At 42.5% G+C, this 21070-nt stretch overlaps 1 protein-coding gene and 1 long non-coding RNA gene across 4 annotated transcripts in view; one reads left to right on the top strand and one right to left on the bottom strand.

Moving 5' to 3' along the window:
- Positions 1-213: 213 nt before the first annotated feature.
- Positions 214-5099, bottom strand: LOC135232253 (uncharacterized). Its single transcript, XR_010322750.1, has 3 exons — positions 4504-5099; positions 3671-3743; positions 214-1980 (listed from the first exon to the last, which is right to left on the bottom strand). It is a non-coding gene; the product is annotated as an uncharacterized LOC135232253 (long non-coding RNA).
- A 384-nt stretch (positions 5100-5483) lies between these two features.
- Positions 5484-21070, top strand: part of DPY19L1 (dpy-19 like C-mannosyltransferase 1) — a 118133-nt gene continuing 102546 nt past the window's right edge. For all 3 annotated transcript variants that reach the window (XM_010587174.3, XM_064290134.1, XM_064290135.1), the window contains exons 1-3: positions 5484-5787; positions 20183-20207; positions 20745-20832. In XM_010587174.3, coding sequence (XP_010585476.1) covers positions 5499-5787; positions 20183-20207; positions 20745-20832 — 402 coding nt within the window. In that variant the 5' untranslated portion in view covers positions 5484-5498. The remainder of the gene's footprint in view (positions 5788-20182; positions 20208-20744; positions 20833-21070) is intronic.

Below are 21070 nucleotides of genomic sequence, written 5' to 3'. Positions count from 1 at the left end.
ATAAGGAGCTCAGAGAAATTTTCCAGGAGGCAGAAAGGAGCTCTGGGGAAGAGCAGAAAGGGGACTGTGGAGAAATGCATCTGCCTCAAAAGAAGAGTCCTCTGGAAAGAGCTAAGGAGTGGAGGCCACAGAAGAGAGCTGGGTGTATCGGGGATCCATGGCTCCAGGGAGCGCACGGTAAAGGCTGGACTAGGGGAACAGCTTGGGCTGAGAAGAAATATTGCCTGATACACCCAGGAGCTTACCCTGAATAATGGGGATGGGAGACTGACCATGTGGTGTCTAAGTGAATCATTCACCATCCTTCCTCCGGCAAGGAGCCAGCAGTGGAACATTGGATGCACACAAGCCATGGCCCAGGCAACAGACTGGGAGTGGAATTCATCGGCTCCCAGCATTCCTGAGGCCACCTGGGGTATGATGGGGAGCTCGGCATTGATTTAGGGGGCTCTGAAAGCCATGATCCAGGCTGGGCACTCTGGTTATTTCATTCTTCATTCATTAGTTCATTCATTTATTTCTTACATATGTTCATTTATCCCTCAAGCCTACATTAATTATTTCTCCTCTTTTTCACTTCAAATAGGACTTAAGCTGTTCATGTGAGCACTGTCCAGGGGTTCAGAAATATGTTGTGCTGCTCCCCGTCTATGACTTCTTTTCCATGTTCCTGTCTCTTCAGACAAAACTTTATCTTCCGACAAGGGCTAGACCAAGTATCACCTCTTTCTGAAAAGTCTGCAGTCATAGCTGTTGTCTCTTCTCTTTGGAAGTCTTCCCATATGCATGCTCTGAATCACATGCCTTGCTACATAACTCTATTTTGTTCTATCTTACTTTGACTCTTCAGCTAAACTGTAAGCCCTTTGGGGATGGTGACTTAGTATATGAATTTTTAATGTCTGTAATATCTAAGGAGGTACTAAGGACATAGTAAGCCTTCGATAACATGAAATGCATTTTTAAGAGACAGGCTCCTGTGCAACAGAGTGGTTCTTGACTATGCACTATAACTAGGACTAATAATGAACTCTCTGAGTTTCTTGGGAACACTCATTGGAGCATGAACAGTTTAAATTACAAGGTCAGCTACAGGAAAGACAGAAGATAAAATCTGAAAAGCAATAAAGTAGTAATTTACATTTGTTCTCACTAGAGACTACAGGAATACACGACAACACAGTGACAAGTTAATGTTGGAGCTTTGCTGAAAGTTGAATGCTACACAGATACACTGTATTGGGCTCAGTTTAGGTTTTTGGGAAGTGAGCTGGGATTATGCAGGGTCTTCTCATACAGTCCCTGGGTGATGGTTAACATGCTCAGCTGTTAACCAAAAGATTTGATTCTGCCCAGAGAATCCTCCGAAGAAAGGCCTGGTGATCTACTTCCAAAAAATCAGCCATGGAAAACCCCATGGAGCACAACTCTACTCCAAGGAAAGGAGAAATAAATGTTATTATAGTCAAGGTCCTTCTTTAGCTGTTCACTCTATAGTTAGGAGAGCAAGTGGGAATAATTTAGGCATTCCAAATGGCGCCTTTAACATGACAATGTAGGGAAATAAGAAAACTTGTTCCCAGCACAGTCTTCTCTTCACCAGATTTAGCTTTTCATCGCCCTTCTAATGATATTTTCCTGGTCTCTAAACTTTAATATCACTAAGCTTTATTTTTCTGCATTTCTTTGTCTTCCTCTAAGTAATTCTTTATAGTATGCTCATTTTCTTCTTTTAATCTCTTTCCTCCCCATGGCCAAGGTTAAAGAAAAAAACATTTTTTTTTTAATTAAAAGCTTTTATTTCAATGCCTAAAGCATAACTTTCAGGGAGAAAAGAATTGGGTTTGTGCCCCACAGACCAGACCAAGAATTCTTCATGAGTAGCTACTCCTTCAGGTCCCTGTGTGTGTGTGAAATGCTTTTGCCCAGTGTTTCTGCAGTGTCTCATAAGGAAGTACCTTCCTGGTGCGTCTGGAACTCCTGGAAAGAAAAGCACATTAAAGATGATGAGCGATTATAATGCTTAATCTAAATTCAGTACAAAACCAGAACCCCAGTGCCATCGAGTCGATCAGTATAACCCTCGATTAATTCATAGGATCATCCGTGCACAACACATTTTTTAAAATGCAGCTTTCAGCCTGTCAAACCTTTTTTGACATCCACCACTATGTGGCAGGCACTGGCCTAAAGATACAGACAGGAATAAACTACACTCCCTGCCCTTGTGGTTCTCATAGATATAAGGATAAATTGAAATCTGGCATGTAACCTTCCATGACTCTACTAGTTTCCTCTCTATCACATTCCCTGTGTGAAACATCCTCCTTTTGCGGGGGGAACATTAGGAGCTGCTTACTGTTTTATCCAGGCTTAGTGACCCACCAAATGGGCATCCTTTGTAAAGCACATGTGGGAAGCAGGAACCAGTCAGGGGGGTCAACTCCTGAGAAGAAACGTTTGATAGCTGAGAAGCTTGAAGCCTGAGGGTAGGACTGGTCCTAAGATCACCCAGCTGTCCTTGCTCTCCTGCCCTCTACTCCACTGCATCCTCCCGTTGCTCACACCCCACCCTGCATTGTCAGCTTTCAGCCTCTGGGAGGACAGAGGGCTTGCCATCCTCTTTGTACATCATTCATTGCTCTGAAATTTACCGAGGACTTACTTTGATTGAAGTAATTGCTAGAAACTTTGCACACATTGGGACCCCTGGTGGTGTAGTGGTTAAGTGCCACAGCTGCTAACCAAAAGGTCAGCAGTTTGAATCCACCAGGTGCTTCTTGGAAACTCTATGGGGCAGTTCTACTCTAACCTATAGGGTCGCTATGAGTCAGAATTGACTTGATGCCAACGGGTTTGGTTTTTGGTTTGGTTGCATACATTATCTTATTTAAGTTTTATAAACCTGTGAGGTAATCATCCCCATTTTAGGGGCAAAGAAACTGAGACTCAGAAGGTCAGGTAAATTGGCCAAGGTTATGGGGCTCATATGTGTCACAGAAGGGACTGGAACCTGGGCCTAAAATTATCATTTTTTTAACCAAAACCTCCAACCTATCCCCTCTAGGATTCTCCACAAGGTTGCCAAGCCAAGAAGAGAACTCAGTCAGCATTTGTGGAACTGATAAAAACTCACGATAAAAGTTTACAAAACTGATGAAGACCCTATGCCTCACACATATGTTTTCCAGAGCCTCCCTCCAACCAGGTAGCCAATTCACTAGCCTGGGCTAGGCTCAGGGAGGCAAAATGAAGATGAGCAGGACCTAGTCCTTGCCCTCCAGAGACTCGAGATGGAATGGGAAAGGCAGGCTAGAATTAACTTTCCTGTGCAGTACTAAAAACCCAACGAGTCGATTCTGACTCATACCAACCCTGTAAGACAGAGCAGAACTGCCTCATAGGGTTTCCAAGACTGCGATCCTTAAGGAAAGATTACACATCTTTCTCCCACTGAGTGGATGGGTTTGAACCAGGTCAGCCTCTGAGCATTTAACCATTTTGCCACCAGGGCTCCCTACTGTGCACTACAGGCAGAGTGTTATGAATGACCATTTGATTACGTTATCTCCTGCATTTATTCAGTCACTCATTTATTCATTCAACAAGTATCTTCTCTCCTAAGATGGTACCAAGTTGAAAGGAGGAGGTTCCTGAATCCAGGGCCTACCATGTAGAGGAGACAATCCAATAGCTCAGTGTGGAATCTCTTATATTCCATGTGTCTTTCAAGTTATTTTTTTCTTAAAAAAAAAAAAAAAATCAGTCAGCAAATTATTGGTATTACCTTTAACACACATTGAATTAGGTCGCTTTTAAGGTGATAGGTAAAAATTTCAATACTAATCGCAGAGGGTAACATTGGATCCATCTGACACATTGTTTCAGAATGAAGGCATTCTGCAATCTCACTTTCAATCATTTTTCAAAAGCCAGTATCTAAAAATAGTTGTTCCCTGCTCCAATAAAGGCAACATCTGAAAATCCAAATTCACAAAATATACAAAATATGAGGGATTACTAATTAGCATGGCAATTTTTTCCCCCTTTACAAAAGAATTCATTATCCCTTAAATAAAAGCCTAAGAACGAATGAATGCTGGTATTAAAAAAAAAAAAAAATACTGGGCAGAGAAACTTAAAAGGGTGAGGACCCTGGAATTACAATGGAGATCATCAGAACAACGTGGCTTAATTTACAAAGTTGTAATTTAAAAGACAACTTGTGGGAACAAGCCCACAGGACACAGCAAGGAAGAGGACCTCTTGGTTGTAATCCAAGAGGACCGAGAGTTTTCAGCAAAGAAGGCAGGGAAGGAGAATAGTGGGGAGACCCGGGATCTGTTTTTCTTAACCTTCCTGGGCTTCATTCATTCATGCATCCCGCTATCATGTGAAAGAAAACACGTCTTCCTCTATAATCTCGTATTTTATCAGCAAATGACGTTTTTCTGCTTTCTATTAAGCGACAAGGTTACAGAATGTAGAACTGGCAGAACATACTTCGTTATAATCTTTCCTTCTCGGGTTGTTCAGCTTTATCACCTTCAGCCTGGGTTTCTATTCTGGTTTTCAGTTCATAGTTTTAATGGCTTAGGCACACACTTGTGCCTCCACCTTTATCAGCTCCACATTTGAGCTACTTCGCTGCCATTTTAAACCGAGTTGTGCCCGTTCTTCCTATGTGTGGACCCGGGAACTGCCCTCGGCTGCGTTCTGAGAGGCCATACGTTGTGGAGTAAAGTGACACCGTGGCTTTATTTTCATCTTACACGCTAGCAGCTGCCGAGCTAAGGCGCTCGGAGTGCACACACGGCGCCCCTCCGCGGACGTCCCAGCAGCTCCTCCGGGTCCCGCGGCCTCTGTTCTCGCCCTCGCCATCCCCATGACGCACCCCCTGGACCCCACGCGCAGCCTGAATCGGGTCTGAAACTTTGAAAAGCGTCCCCCACCCTCGAGGGGCGCTCTTCCTTGTTCCCGGCCACTTCTAGAAGGGAAGAGGCAGCCGATTCCGGAAGGCCATCTGCTTGCTTTCTCTCCCCGGCCCAGTGCCGCGCGGGCCCTGCAGCAGGGTAGGGGTCGCGAGCGGTCCACGAGGTCTGGCCTCCGCCCGCGCCGGAAGTCCGCGCGTGCGCGATTGCTGGTCCGGAGCGCGCGTCCGGCGCCGAGGGGCAGCGGGGCGGGGCCGCAGCCACTCTCAGGGTATCCCCGCCCCCGAGGCGCCGCCCCCGCCCCCCGGCGTTCTGCGGTCGCCGTGACAACCAGAACGGCGGCAACGGCGGCTGGCGCGCGAGTCCGGCACCGCCTCCCGGCCGCACAGCCAGCCAGGCAGCCGTCGCCTGGCCTTCCTGGTCTCCCCGCCTCCCGGCTGGCGGGGAGGGGCGGTCCGCCCACTGCCCGCCCGCCGGAGAGTGAGCGGCGCCTGGACCGCCTTGTCAGCCCGCTGTTCCTCGGCCGCCGTCCGGGCGCGCGCAGTGAGCGGGCGCGACTATGCCAAGATGGTCCTGCAGGCGCGGAACAAGCACCGGGAGGCGGCCCCCAAGCCGCCCCGCGCCTCGCAGTCGCCGCTGAGGGGAGCCCCGGACGTCGGCGCCGGGGAGCCCGGGCCTGAGCGCGCGCCCCCGTCCCCCGGGCGCAAGGGCGCCGGGGGCAGGAAGGGGCCCCGCGCCGAGCCCTCTGCGCCGCCCGCCGGGGGCGGCCTCGGGGGGCGCCTGGCGGCCGGGCTGCGCGGGGCGCTGGGCCTGCGGCGCGCGGGGCGCGGCCGGACGTGGACCACGCTCCTGCTAGGTGAGCAGCCCCGGGCGCGCGGGCGCCCCGCCGCCGGGACGCGGAACTTTGAGGCGTGGACCCCCCTCCCTTCCCTCCCTCTTCGCCGCCGCGGAGCACTACCAGCCGCTCCCGGCCAGTTTGCAACCCTCTTTGACTTTTCTTCCTGGGACATTCGTACTTCCTCCCTCCCTCCCTTCTTCTCTCCCTGGCTCACGCCCGTTCCCACCCTTCTCATCCGCTGTCACTGCTTTAAGAAAAATGGCCCCGGGATCAACAGCTGCCCGGCCTGGCTGCGAACTGGCAGGTTTGCGCTAAATAGACTTGGGCGCTGCTGATTGGTGCGGACCTACTGCCTTCCCGTTATCTCGGCTCCTGACGGCGAGGATGGCTTGCTTGCTTTGGGTTGGAAGCGATTCAGTAGAACTCCAAGAAAAAGCACGTTCCCTGTCCTAGAAAGTTAACTAAAACTTGTAATTAAATTTGAGTGTTTTTTTCTTCTCGACTGCAAATATCGTCTTGGGCACTTTGTAATTCCCCACGGCACGTCACTTTCCACGTTGTGTTGTGTTTTGTGCACCCGGCGCCTTAACCCTCCCTGCTGGCCTGGAAACGTTTGGTGAGGAGGGCACCGTACCCCTCCCCTCCCTCTGTCGTGCACAAAATGGATGGTGCGTAGGGATATGATGAAAAAAAAAGTTGAAACAGTTATACGTTGTGGACCTTTGTTTCCTTACATACATTTTGCTAAATGCCAATTTGGATAGTGGGCCTAATTTATAACGTTGCCTTTTTTATATAGTGCCATTAATGGGCTTTGGCTACTGAATTATTTAATTACTGGTGGTTGATCCCAAGGTATCTTTTCAAATCCCTTAGTGACCCAAAGCCTCCTTAACCAAGAGTTAGGGGTCAGTAATTTTTTTTTTTTTATAGACAGAGGAATACAGCAAATCGGCTTCCCTGAGATCACAGCCTACACTTGAGGCTACTCAGTCTCAAGAGGCCAGAGTCATCACTGTGTGTTTTAATGGGCTTAGAAAGGTTGATAATAGAAAAGACGATATATATATATATATATATATATATATATATATATATATTATGTGGATTCAAGGCTAGAAAAAATCTATTTTCAGTACCCAGCCTGAAAAACATGGCCAGTGTGCAGGTTAGATAAGTTCACCTTGGGGAGGCAGCATGGTACAGTGGATAAGGCAGAGGCTTCAGCTCCAGTCCACAGTGGTTAAGCTTGGTTTAAGTTTCAAGTTATTTCTTCTGTGAGCCTTTCCCTCTCTGCCCTACCTACCCCACAGGGATGTCCTGAGAAGCAAAACTGAACGGGATGAGTGTGTTGTGTCTAAAGCAAACGTGAATTACTGTTTTGAGATCCGGTGACAGAATGAAGTTGTATTTTTCTTGAATGGTTATATGTGAACATTAACTACTTTGTAGTAAAATATGGAATAACATTGCTGCTTCAGATTGCAGTAACAATCTTGAGAATAAGGATGTAATATCTAGTGCCACTTTGTTGCATATTTTCTTTTCTTTTAATTGTATTTCCTTTGAATGCTCTTATATTGGATAGCTTGCATTTGGATTTAGAGGAATGCCCATACTTACATATAGTTTCATATTGATGTAACAGCGTGGCACTTTGCTTGACTCTCCCCTTCGGGCTTTGGAAGCAGGTCCAGTACAAGAACCATCCCACATACATATACCTGGGGCACTGGGCATCAGATACATGATGAATAGACAAAGAGACCAAGCTCTAAAGACTGTGTCTTTGCCATCCACCTACATGAGGCCATGGGTCAAAATAAGAGATTGTTCTGGAGAATGATTGGGCCTGGGTTGCTTGGTTCCTTCTCTCACCTTTACCCTCATAGACCCATGTCAGATCAAGTCTCCCCAGCCCCCCACCTGCCAAGGCAGGAAAAGGCCACTCAGATCCTGCAAAGAGGAACAGAGTTTAGAGTTTTGAAAGCGGCCTCATTTCCTCTCTCCTTCCTCCCCCCTCCCGGAATGAGAGAGTTGAGCTGACAAAATACAGTTCTTTAGTACCAAACCCAAAACCAAACCGAGTGCCCTCAAGTTGATTCCAACTCATAACAAGTTCTTTAGTAGGGGACTTTAAAATATCTTTTTGATTGACAAATTTAGAGACAGTGCATATTTTATTTATCAAGAGATAATCTGTAGCTGATGAGAAAAAAGTACAACGACTAAATATTAAGCTATGACAAAAACTGCTTCATTTATATTTTGGAAGAAATTTTATAACTTGAGGCTCCATGATAGAATCACAGATTTTTAAGAGTTAGAAATACACCTGGGGGTCCCTACTACAGTTTCTCATTCGTCTCCATATGTGCTAAGCAGTCTTTGTTTGATCAACTTCATTGATGAAGAGCCTACTACCTACCAAGGTGGTCCTATCCACTGTTGCAGTATTAAGCATTGTAAAATCATTTGTTTTAATAAATATTTTTTTATTTTGGACATTTTTTGGTCCGATGTTAGGACCATTATTTAATGGTAGCAACTGTTACTATTTACTACTTATTTAATGGTAACAGTTACAAAGGAAAGTTCTTGAAATGTTTGTTTTTAGAAGCTTCAACCCCTTAACTCCGTATATAAGCCAGGGAGGCAGTGGTGTACTAAGAATCATGACCGTGAGACTGTATCTTAGGGCGATGTTTCTCAAAGTTTTCGGACCATGACCTACAATAAACAATACAGTTTATGTTAAACCTGCTCACACTTCTGAAAATGCAACCCAGTAAGAGCTGACTGGGTGACAACTAACAACAACAACAAACATATACACGTGTTTGTCTTTGTATCTGTTATGTATGTCAGTGTCCTGGCAAGAAACAGATTTAATAAACAGGATTTTCCGAAGTGTGAACAGGTGATACTGAAACACCCAGGTACCTTCAACAATGGGAAGCTGCTACCACCTCTGGGCCTGAAGGGAAGGGGAACTTTGTCAGGAGCTGAACCCAGCCAGAGCTGTGGTGTGGGACCAGGGCCACCCAAGAGGAGCAACCCCAAATGCCTGTCCCACTGTCTAAGCTCCTGCTAGTGCTTCTCATGGGCTGAGCCACCTGGAAGCCAGGGGCAAGGGGCCCAACTGAAGCATTCTGTAGAGCTAGCCTCCTGGGGCTGGGCGCGAGGCAGAGAATGGGGGAGGATGGATCTGGAGACGTAAATGGAGACTGACCAGCACATATTTAATTAAAATAAAAGTTTCATGTAATGATGATGATGTTAGGTGCTGTCAAGTGGATTCTGACTGATAGCGTGACCCCATGTGACAGAGTAGAACTGCCCCATGGGATTTTCTTGGCTGTAATCTATACAGACGCAAGTTGCCAGGTCTTTCTCCCGAGGAGCTGTTGAATGGGTTGAAACTATCAGCCTTCTGGTTAGCAGCCAAATGCTTAACCGTCTGCACCATCAAGGCTTCTAATACTTAACCTTATAATCTACAAAGCTCTGTGATAAAATTTTTTAAAAAAAAAATGCTGTTTATAAACCACTAAGCTGATTTCGTGATCCAGTGTTATGACCCACAATTTGAAAACACTGCCTTAGAGTGTCAGGTTTTCTGATTCTACTCCTGTTTCAAACTAGCTGGGTGCCTGAGCAAAGCATTTAGTTTTTCTGAGCCTCAGCTTATGCACTTGTAAAGCGAGAGATGGTCTAGACTGATGGTTCTCAATCTTAGCTGCTCACTAGAGCCGCCTGGAAAATTTTAAATAATTCTTTTATCCAAGCCACACCACAGACCTGAGTTTATTTTTTTTTTTTTTACTGAGGAAGGATGAGAGTGATTCTGTTTACTAGTATACAGTAGCACCAGTGATATTTTAAATACAGTTTATAAATCACTTCACAAAACATGCTGTTCTTGACAAATTTTTAATTTGGGGAGATTGTCGTATTTGAGAAGAGTGAGGCTTTATTCATATTTTTATACCAATTAAAATTTGCCTTAAATGCTACTGCTCGGCACTGCATTTTCCTATTTAATTCCTACCAACAGTCACTGCTTTTTGTAATACAGCCTCTCAGTGCTGCAGTTGTCAAACCGCAGAATCTTTTTCTCCAGGTTTTAATACTAATCATAAAGTACTTATGTAACTAACACAGTGCTACTGTTTCCAACTACTTTTAGATTTTTTAAATAGCACCTTATTTCTCACTCTTTTCTAATCTTTGATCTCTGTGGAAATTTATAAAAATATGGAACTTAAAAGTTATCGCTTGGAATTTTGCAGGTGAGGAAACTAAAGTAGGCCAGTTGAGTGAACTCACTAGTGAAGTTTGGGATTTAGAAGTTAAGGCCTCCTGGCTGTGTTAGTCACATCTGTCAAATTGTAGGTTTTAGACCTAAAGCCTAAGGCAGCTGTCAAAAATACATTAATGGGAACATGAACTCATAGGTCTTGTAGCAATAGCACCACTCTGCTGACTTCTCATTTTGGGAGGAATCACTTATGCTCAACCTATCAATTTCCATTTTGTCTTTGCATACTTATTTTTTAAAGCTCTATTAAGTTCTGAATTGGTTTTGATTGTGTTGGTTGTTGGTTTCGCATTGGTGTAAAAACAGAGAAAAATAGTAAAAATGGTGCAAATCTTCTTAATCACATAAAGGATAAGCAAGACACTATGATGTCCAAGGGTGGTGTGCAGTTTGGGGGAAATCCATAACCTTAAGATTGGAATGGCGTATTGGTTAGTAGGCTTGTTAAATCAATTGCTTAATATGAGGGGCTTGGGTGTGTGTTGTGTGTGGGTGGGTCTCTTTTTCCTCTAGTGAACAAGTACAGCCTCTACACTTTTTCCTTTAGGTTTGCAAGAGTTTTGTGGCTTTGCTATGCTTGCCCAGAAGTATTTAATGAGGCTTCAAATTCGTGTGCTAATATATTTATTATTTCAGTTGTATATTTAATCTAGCTACTTGTCTTTAAAGCACTAAAATGTGTTTTTTTCAATAAAGGGAAAGTTACTTTATGAAAATTATTAATGTAGATTACTGCTGCATTTCAAAATATTTGTATTCACATTATGTGAGAATAATATTTTTAAAGGAAGTTGGAATTTATTGCATTAAAAACACGTATGTTGGGTAATTGTTGTATTAAGTATTTATATGACTAAGGAAATTGTGGTACCATATATACTATGTTTATACATAAATATTTAAAATATGTGAAAAATTACTTTGTTGATTTCTTGGTTTAGAAGCCTAATTACATTCTGCTTGGGGGTGGTAATGTATAATTTCTGTGTTCTGCAGGTTTCATATATTCACTTAAAAAAATTTTTTTTTATTATAAGCATTTTCTAGTGCCTCCTTTTGCTTGAATGTGCTTATTAGCATTTTCATGCCTGAGCTTGGAGTCAGGGCAACGGCAGGGGCCAGAGTTACGGAGCCCAGTTCTCCTCTGGGCCTTCCTGTGTTCCAGCCTTGTGATCTTGGACCTTATCAGAAAATCAGAGCCCTACCTGCCTCAAAAGGATCCCTGGATTTTTTTTTTTTTGATGTAATATGTGAAAGAAAGTGCTTTGTAAACTGCACATCATAAACAGATGTTAGACGATATTACCATAATTGCTGTTGTTTTTGTGTGCTGTCGAGTTGATTCTGACTCAGCCCATGAAACAGTAGAATTCCACCATGGGATTTTCTTGGCTGTAATCTTTATGAAGGCAGATTGCCAGGTATTTTTCCGATGGAGCCCCTGGGTAGGTTTGAACCACCAACCTTCCATTTAGCAGCCATGCACTTAACCATCGCAACATGCTAAATGTCAAATATATGCAGGAGACTCAAATGAACTAAAAACCAGAAAAACCAAACCCACTGCTGTTGAGTTGATTCCGACTCATACTGATCCCTTAGCCTTTCCAAGGCTGTAAGTGCCTACAGAAGCAGCTGGCCACATCTTCCTCCTGCAAAGCTGTGGTGGTTTCGAACTGCTGACCTTTCAGTTAGCAGTCAATTGCTTTAACCACTGCACCCCCAGGGCTCCCCAAGTTGACTAAAGTCAACTTTAAAGCCATCATCCTGTAGACCACTCTGAATTCCAGATCTTACTAGGAGTAGTACTTTCCAGATCTTACTAGGAGCAGTACTTTCCAGATCTTACTAGGAGCAGTACTTTTCTTCAAGCCATGCCTGTGATTTTTAAAAGCAGTACTGCTTCTCACTTTGAGATGCAATATCTCTATTAATAAATTGAGTGCATTCTTTCTTTGTCTATTCAAAATAGAATTATATTTTTCCCCATTTAAAATAGAACACAAATGAAAAGGCCAAGTCTACCAACGCTTTGTAGTTTGGAGAGCAGGAAGATCAAAAGGAAGATAGAAAGTAGCCATGGAGGCCACAAAGGAGAGCATGAAGACCCAGGGATTAGTGGAAACAGTATCTGTTCAAGGTCATTGGGGCCCCTAGGTGGTGCAAAAGGTTAATGTGCTCAGCTGCTAACCGAGACATTGGAGTCCACCCAGAGGCACCTGGGAAGAAAAGCCTGGTGATCTACTTCTCAAAAATCAGCCATTGAAAACCTATGGAGCACAGTTCTGCCCTGATGCACATCAGGCTGCCTTGAGTCAGAATCCACAGGGTAGCAACTGGTTTGTTTTATTCAAGGTCATTAAGTACTGGGACTAGAGGCTAAGAGGTTACCACATAAAAAACCCCCTCATTTTACACTTGGTGAAAATGAGACCCAGAGAAGCTAAATAACTTAAAAGTCATATAAAATGTAAAGAATGTTCTTAATAATGACTTCCTTACTAGAGGAAATAAAAGGAATTTGATTTTAAACTTTAATTCTTTTCCTTTTTTAATCCATTATTTTCAGGTATCAAGTTTTGTCAGTTTCTCCTTTAGATTATCTTTGAATTTGTATCTGCGTCTTTCTAATAAAGGAAACCCTGGTGGCGTAGTGGTTAAGTGCTATGGCTGCTAACCAAAAGGCTGGCAGTTCAAATCCACCAGGCAGTCCTTGGAAACTCTATGGGGCAGTTCTCCTCCGTCCTGTAGGGTCGCCATTAGTCAGAATCGACTCGATAGCAGTGGGTTTGGTTTGGTTGGTTTATTCCTAATAAAGCCCATTTCATCACTACTTTCCAAGTCTCTCCATCTCATAGCTGAATTGTTATCATAGGCTCTCTTCATTGGACTTCCTAACATAAGGCCAGTGCCTCTCAAAGTTAGGTCTGTAGCAAGTCATCTTAGGGTTTATTACACATTTAGATTTCTCACACAAGTGAGATCTCTTGAATCAGAATCTCTGAGGATGGGGCCAATGAATGCAATTTGAACATCTTCTAGGTCAGTGTTTTCAACCCTGATTGCACGTTAGAATCACTTTGAGAGCGTTTAGAAACCCCAGTGCTGGACCTAGTTAACTCAGAATCTTTGGAGGTGGGAAGGAAGCCTTGGTAAGGTTCAAAACTCCCTGGTGACTCCAGTGTTGAGATTCTTCTGCCCCTAGAAATCTTTATGAATCACCTGGGAGGTCTTGGTAAAATGTAGATTCTGAGTCGGTAGGTCTGGGATGGGGCTTGAGATAATATTAGTTAATAATTTAATCCGGTGAACAGTATGTTCGATGCTGTGCACAATGTTAGAGATACAGGCATAAAGATGAATTAAACAGCCTCAACCTCAAGGCCATTGCGGTTTAGCAGAGGAAGCTGTTGTATACATGACTAGATGTTTAGGTTCTATAATAGAGTTATCACAGCTGGGGTGGCAGGAAAAGCTGCAGAAAAAGTCACATTTGAATTCCTTTGAAGGACAAATTAGGGTTTGTTTTGTTCTCAGGCAGGAGCAAAGGGGTAGAGTCATTAAAGCACTTGGTGTTTCTGGGGATTGTTGAGCAGTGCAGCCAGAATAAAGGATGTGCCATGGTGATTAACTGGGATAGGCCGGAGTGTGGGCTGCATGGTATGAGCAAAGGGAAGTCACGGAGGACTTTCCAGCAAGGGGACAAGGTGCTCAGAACTGTACCTTTAGAAAGATGACATTGACTTCAACATCAAGGATGGATTGTCGATGTGGCACAGGGACACGGTTTACTGATGGCTTCAGCTTCTGGAAAGAAACTTTGAAACTCTGAATGGACCCTTGGGGATAGATAGGGTTGTTAATATCAGGAAGGGGTTGAATATAGAACTTTTTAAGGTTGATTTGAGAACTTTGTCCAGATAGATGTAAGGAGAGCCTTTAACCAACTTGTTACTTGAGATTCAGGGAGGCTAAAACTCTTTAAAAAACCAAGAACCCATTGCTGTCGAGTCAATTCTGACTCCTAGCAAACCTATGGGACAAAGTAGAGCTGCACCATAGGGTTTCCAGGGACTGCCTGGTGGATTAGAACTGCCAGCCTTTTGGTTAGCAGCTGATACTTAGAGCACTCTGGTGGCGTAATGGTTAAGCGCTATGGCTGCTAACCGAAAGGTTGGCAGTTTGAATTCATCAGTTGCTCCGTGGAAACCTTATGGGGCAATTCTACTCTATCCTCTAGGGTCGCTAGGTGGCAGAATTGACTCGATGGCAGTAGGGCTTTGGGGTAAGTATGGATTAGTTTCAGTTTAGGAATATGCTGTGTTTTTTAATTCTGCAAGTCAATTTGTACTTAGAATACATGTTGCAAGATGAGGTGACTGAATGCCCACAAATGTGAAAGGGGGCAACTCCAGAGGGTGGAAAGAAACTCATTGGAATTGGAACACCTGGGTTCAAGTAATTCCTGCCACTTACCAAGCTGTGTGCCTTTGGGGCATAAACCACTTTGAGCACCAGCCTCTGTGTTTGTAAATGTTGTGAAAATTAAATAAGAGAGCTCGTGAGGGTGCTTGGTCAATTTAAAGGCAGATAAGGACATGTGTAAGGGAATGGAACCTGGGTGGGAGAGTTTATTTGTGGTTAGAAACACATCTCTCAGGCTGCTTGGGGCCTGCTTGCTGTCAGAGCTGAGCCTGGAGAAGAGAGAAACAGGGACACTGGGTTTCAAGCTTTGGTGCAGAGGAGGAATCTTAAAAATGCAGATTCCAGGGCGCTACTCCTGAGGTAGGTGGTCCAGGAAGGGGCCCAGTACTTCTGAGTGCCTCTGCGGGGGCAGGGCTGCACCTGTTCACAGTTTGAGGGAGAGGATAAGGCTGAGAGAGGGGGTAGGAACAGGCTGGGGACTGGGGTGCTAGGCTGAGAGGGACTCCGGCTTTGAGGACTGTGCACAGTTATGGAAGAGCCCTCCCTTTCCTGTTTCTACTTTGCACAAAGGAGCCCTGGAGGCGCAGTGGTTAAGGTGGCTGTTAACCAAAAGGTTTGCAGTTCGAACCCACTGCCTCTGCCCTGTGTGGTAGAAAGATGTGGCCGTCTGCTTCGGTCAAGATTTATGGCCTTGCATATCTTTGGGGCAGTTCTACTCTGTCCTGTAGTGTCATTACTTGTCCAAATAGGGTGTTTTTTTGGTTCTTCTTTCCACCTGCCCTCCTTACTGCTGCTGACAGCTGCAGGCTAGACTGGGAGGGAAAGCACAAGGGATGCGACTGACCTTGTAAACTGTGGCTGGAAGCAGGGGAGTTGGAGGGAGCATGAGCTAGGGCCTGCGACTGGACAGGGAGCTCACAGGAGGGCGCGCCAGCCCCCCTCCGCGCTGGTTCCTCCTGGCAGCATCTCCGCCTGGCCCATCTGCTGCCCGGGGCTGGGGTTGGGGGACAGCCTGGTCCGCCGAGGAGGGGCAGAGGGGAGGAAGGGAGGTGCCCGCCAGGTGGACCAGTCCGCAGGCCTTCCACAGCTGTGCATGTAAATGATGTCTCTAGTTTGTACTAAGCTCTATTTTTGAAAAAAGCTATTACACCCAAGTATGTGAGCGTGCACGTGTGTGCGTGCGCGCGTGCGTAATATCCTTTTTTATGATAATCAAAGTATATTCAATTTAGGTGCGTTATGTGGACATGATTCAGGATGATTGCATTTCTACCTTAATTATAGCAAGTTGTACGAGTTAATTCAGCAACCATTTGCGGCTGGGCTTTGTGCTAACAAGTACTGTGGTAAAGTTCGGGAAAACATTGTCCCTGCCCTCAGGGAGTTACAATCTAATTAATTTGTATAAAGAGTTTACAATATTATTTAATAATAGAAGAATTTCAGCAAGGAGGCCTCTAAAATCCTATACGACTGAAATTGATATAATGTGACATACAAGTTGCTGCATAGTTTATTAAGGAAGAATGGATGCAGCATTCGGGAGCATCTGACTGAGTCTCAGGGTGCAGGTAATTTATGTGCTTCCACCTAAACAGAAGAGCTTTTTATAATTCTCAGGCATAAAGATTGCAATCCTTTGAATTAGATTACAAAGCAAATCTTCTTTCCTTGAATACCTTTTTTCTTATAGAACAGGTTTTTTTTTTTTTTTAATAATTTTCAGTTTTTTAATGTTTTGATTTTTCAAAAAAAATGGCATATGTACCTCAGCCCTTTAGAATGCCAAAAAGTAGCATTTGTGTTAAAGTGGGAAAAAAATGGATTATCAGTTTGTGATACCCCCCAAAAAGACTATAGAAAGGATTGGTAATCACTGGGATAATAATAATAATCATTTAGAATATTATTTTTCCTGTCAAGAAGGCAAGAAAAACCCGCTAGGGATGCTTTCAAAAGCTTTTGTGATTGTATGTCTTTATGCTTAAATTATATGTTCACAAGGCAGTATTTGCTTTACTGGGGCTATCATTTCAGATGACATACATAAATATAATTTAGTTCCATTTTTGAATAAATTAAAGTATAGCTCTAAAATTTTATATAAAAATTAATAACCTCTGTAAAACACATGAGGGGAGTGGTGTTTCACTGGTAGAATTCTTTCCTTCCATGTGGGAGATCTGAGTTCGATTCCCTGTCCGTCATGTGCAGCCACCATTTGTCAGTGGAGGCTTCTTGTTGCTGGAGTTTCGTGGAGCTTCCAGACAAAGACTAGGAATAAGAAGAAAGACGTGGTAATCTGCTTTTAAAAATCGTTCAAGGAAAACCCTATGGGTCACAATGGTCTGATCCCTAACTGATCATAGGGACGGCATAGGACCAGGCAACGTTTTGTTCTGTTGTGCATGGGTCCCCATGAGTTGGGGGCCAACTGGACAACAGCTTATAACACCAACATAAAGCATATTGCATATATAAACAGATGAATTGCAGCTTTTTTTTTCTTTTTCTTTTTAAAATAAGAGAGGTGGGTAAGAATACTTTAGAGCAAGGCTGCCTGGATCTTTGTCACCTCCTCTCTAGCCTCATCAGCAGAGGCTGTGCTGCTCAGTGCACGGCTTTCAGGTCAGACATTTCTGTGTCCAGTCTTGGTTGCTTTGCTTATCAGCTGTGTGTCCTTGGGCAAGTTATTAAACTTCTCTGTGCCTCAATTTCTCATCTGTATACTGGGGAAATATTAGTACCTCTCAGATAGTGTAATTATGAGGATTATTTGATTTAGCACAATTAAAAACTTTATTTAAAGTGCCTGGTATGTAATAAGCATTCAAATGTTAGCCATTTTATTATTGAATTGGAATGAACAAGGGAATACAAAACATGGGGCAGATTATGAATTGACCTTGGAGACTGTACGTAAAAAAAAAAAAAAGAGTGTAATTCACATGCCAGGAACTCAGAGGATTGCCCACTAGGTGTAGTATGGAAGGGTATTTTTGGAAGTAGAGTGATGATGGTCTCGACAAATCCTATTCCCACTCCAGAGTTGTGAAGGTCAAGGGCTAACTTAATGGCCTAATATGAAATATGTTGCTGTTAAAGTCAGAACAAGACAAGGATGCCCTCTTTTACCAGAGTTATATGGTATTAGTCTAGCAGTTTATTTTTGTCAAGTGAGAAAAAACTAGCAGTAAAGTTAGAAAACAGGAGCAGAATTATAATTTCTAAATAATATTTTTTGAAATGAATTAAAGATGATAAATTAACAATTTTTAAGAATTAATAGTTCAGTAAGTGAGACACAACCAAATAAATTACAAAATAAATATATTTAAAAAATAAATACATTAACAATATCCAGCAAAGTATAATGGACAAAGATTTCACGTATATTCGCAGCAAAGGTGTTAGGTTGCCAGGTAAAAACTTAAGAAATATATGTTAACTATACGGAATAAAGGAAACCCTGGTGGCGTAGTGGTTACGTGCTGTGGCTGCTAACCAAAAGGTGCTCCTTGAAAACTCCTGGGACGGTTCTACTCTGTCCTGTAGGGTCGCTATGAGTCGGAATCAACTTGACAGCAGTGGATTTTATACAGAATAATAAGCATTTTCTCTAGGGCAATTTGAACAGAAGATATATACCATTTTTGTGAAGTGAAGATTCTAGTTGTAAACATGTAGTTTCTTCTCGGGTTAATTTATGAATGAAATTCCAATTATAATATCAAAGGGATTAGCGAAGTATGACAGTTCTTGTATGTGTGTGAGTGACAATTAGTATAAAAGAGATAGTATTTATCTCCAGTGAAAGATGATTTATTCAGAAAATGAAGCCAAATTTTATCATTGTTGGGTGGGGAAATTCTTTAGAGGCAGAAACCAAAAAGAACGTGAATAATAGATTTGCCAGTAGCAACAACAAAATATTCAAAAGGTCAAAGTACCATATGTAAACATAAATGTCAGATGACAAAGTTAAAAATTTATGACCTCAGTGACAGAAGGAGTAACTCTTTACCTTTCATAGCCTTAATATCTCCTAGGCAAAATATATTTTTTAATTATAAATAATTTAAGAATAAGGCAATAAAATCTGGGTCATTTTGTTTCATTTCCAAGAGTGTTTTCATGGTTCAGGTGAGTAGTTAAAAAAAAACTACTACTTAATCAAAACCCTGCAATCAGATGCATCTTGTAATATAAGAAGATTGAATGGTGCTTTATGGGTTCATCCTTTTTTTATTTTTTACGTTGTCATTAGGTGAAAGTTTACAGAGCAAATTAGATTTCCATTCGATAGTTTCTACGTCAAATGTTTCATGGCTTTGGCTTCATTCCCCACAATGTGTCGGCACTGTCCCCATTTCTGCCTTGGGTTCCCTGTGTCCCTTCATTCTGTTTTCTAACCCTTCCTGCCTTCTCATCTTTGCTTCCGGGCAAATATTGCCCCTTGGATCTCACATAATTCATTGTTCTAAGGCACGTTCCTCTTGGTGTCACTGTTTATTTTATGGGTTTGTCTGTTGTTTGGCTGGAAGGTGATCTCCGGGAATGACTTCAGTTCCAGGTCAGAAGGGATCTTAGGACCATAGTCTTGGAGTTGCCTCCACTTTCTGTCAGACCGGTAAGTCTGGTCTTTTTTGTGAGTTTGATTTTTTTCTTCTACGTTTTTCTCCCACTCTGTCTGGGATCCTCTGTTGTGATCCCAGTCAGAACTGTTGGTGGTGGTAGCTGAGCACCATCCAGGTCTTCTGGTCTTGCGGTCATGTAGGCAGTGGTTCATGTGGTCCATTAGTCCTTTGGACTCATTGCTCCCTTGGGTCTTTTTTTTTTTTTTTCTCACCCTCCTTTGCTCTGGACCGGAAGAGATCACTAGTTGTATGTTAGATGGCTGCTTGAAAGCTTTTAACTTCCCAGATGCTGCTCACCAAAGTAGGATGTAGGACTTTGTCTTTATGAACTATGTTGTGCCAGTTGACATAGAAGTCCAAGTCTATGGTCCTTTGCCTTCGATCCTAGGAACTTCAGCCCGTGAAGTGCTTAATTAAGTCTAAGAGGTTTCCCTGACTGCCTGGATTCATCTTAATACGTTCTTTGTACTTGGACAGATAGCAAGCTGTTGATTCTCATACAAGACTGGTTTTATTTTTTAGTTTTTCTTTCTCTTCCCTTCTCGTCCTTCCCTCCCTCCCTCCCTTACTTCCTTTAAAATTTTTTTTAAATAGTAAAGTCTATTGTAAAAATTCAGACATTACAGCAGTATGTAAAGTAAAAAATGATAGTCCCCTTTTCTTCCACCCCAGTCCTGTACCCTCAGGTCACCATATTTCTTTATTTAAAGTTGTTCTTACGTCTTAGTTCTGTTCCCCTCTCGGTTCCGTTTGTGGTAGTTTCCATCTGATGATTCCTGTAGGGCCTAATATTCTTTGTTGAATGAGTGAGTGATGAGAACTGTAGATATGTTTGTAATTCTCAGATGACCCAGCCTTAAAGCATAGCCTCGGCGCTTCTTTTGAAGAGTCAGTATTCTTTCCCAAATCCCTGAAAGTCTAACATTTATACATCACAAGTTTTGACATGTTTATCTTTGACATACTTTTCTATAAAGTGAAAATATTTCTTTATGCTAAAATAGTAATTTAAATTTCTTTTTTCTTCCAGCTGCCTTTGCAGCCGTGTTGCACTGGTAAGATTGTTTTTCCTTGTATGCTAATTTTTATGTTTATAACTTCCCAGAGCTATTTCCTATATATTTAAAGGAATATTATCAGTATAAAACTTTTTAGTAAAAGAGATCCATTATTAAAGAGGCTACATTTGAGACCCTATTTTGTTTAACATTAATACAGTCTTCATGTTGAAAAGATTAAGTTTTTTTAATCTCTGGATAGAAATACAAATTTCATTAATCAGGTATTTCTGAAGTGGTAACTTAATGACATTTACAGTTTAATGTGCAGTTGTATTGTACTTCACTTAAAATATCATTATTCTAGTTCATTTTAATTTTAAAATCTAATTTGAATATACTTTCTTATAGAGAGAAATTTTAGTAGAAACATAAGACATACTGTGTGGAAAAACAAATATGTATACCGTCATATTTGAATTTTGTTACAAAATTATCTCCTAAATTATGAATAATTTTATTTTTGCCTTTAGAGTTCCTTTTAAAAATAATAGCACGTTTCAATGCTGTTGCTTTATTCTTTGGTTTTTTCAGGAGCCATATAACACGCCTCTTTGAAAATGATCGTCATTTTTCTCACCTCTCAGCATTGGAAAGGGAGATGGCTTTTCGCACTGAAATGGTTCGTTTTCATGTGGTTTTTTTAATTATACTTTAGGTATTTTATACATTTTTAACTTTTTACTATGAAAATTTTCAAAGATACTCCAAAGTAGAAAGGATATCCCCCCTAAATATCCCCAAGCTTTAACAATTGACAACACATGGCCATCTTTCTTTCATCTCCACTCCACTTTCCAAACTCTTTTAAAGGAAATCCCAGACATCCTAACATTTCACCTGTAAATACTTTCATATGC

Source organism: Loxodonta africana, chromosome 8 (assembly GCF_030014295.1).
Source record: "Loxodonta africana isolate mLoxAfr1 chromosome 8, mLoxAfr1.hap2, whole genome shotgun sequence".
Lineage (NCBI taxonomy): Eukaryota > Metazoa > Chordata > Mammalia > Proboscidea > Elephantidae > Loxodonta > Loxodonta africana.
The sequence above is the reverse complement of the archived record's forward strand: the minus strand, read 5'-3'. Positions and strand labels throughout refer to the sequence as shown.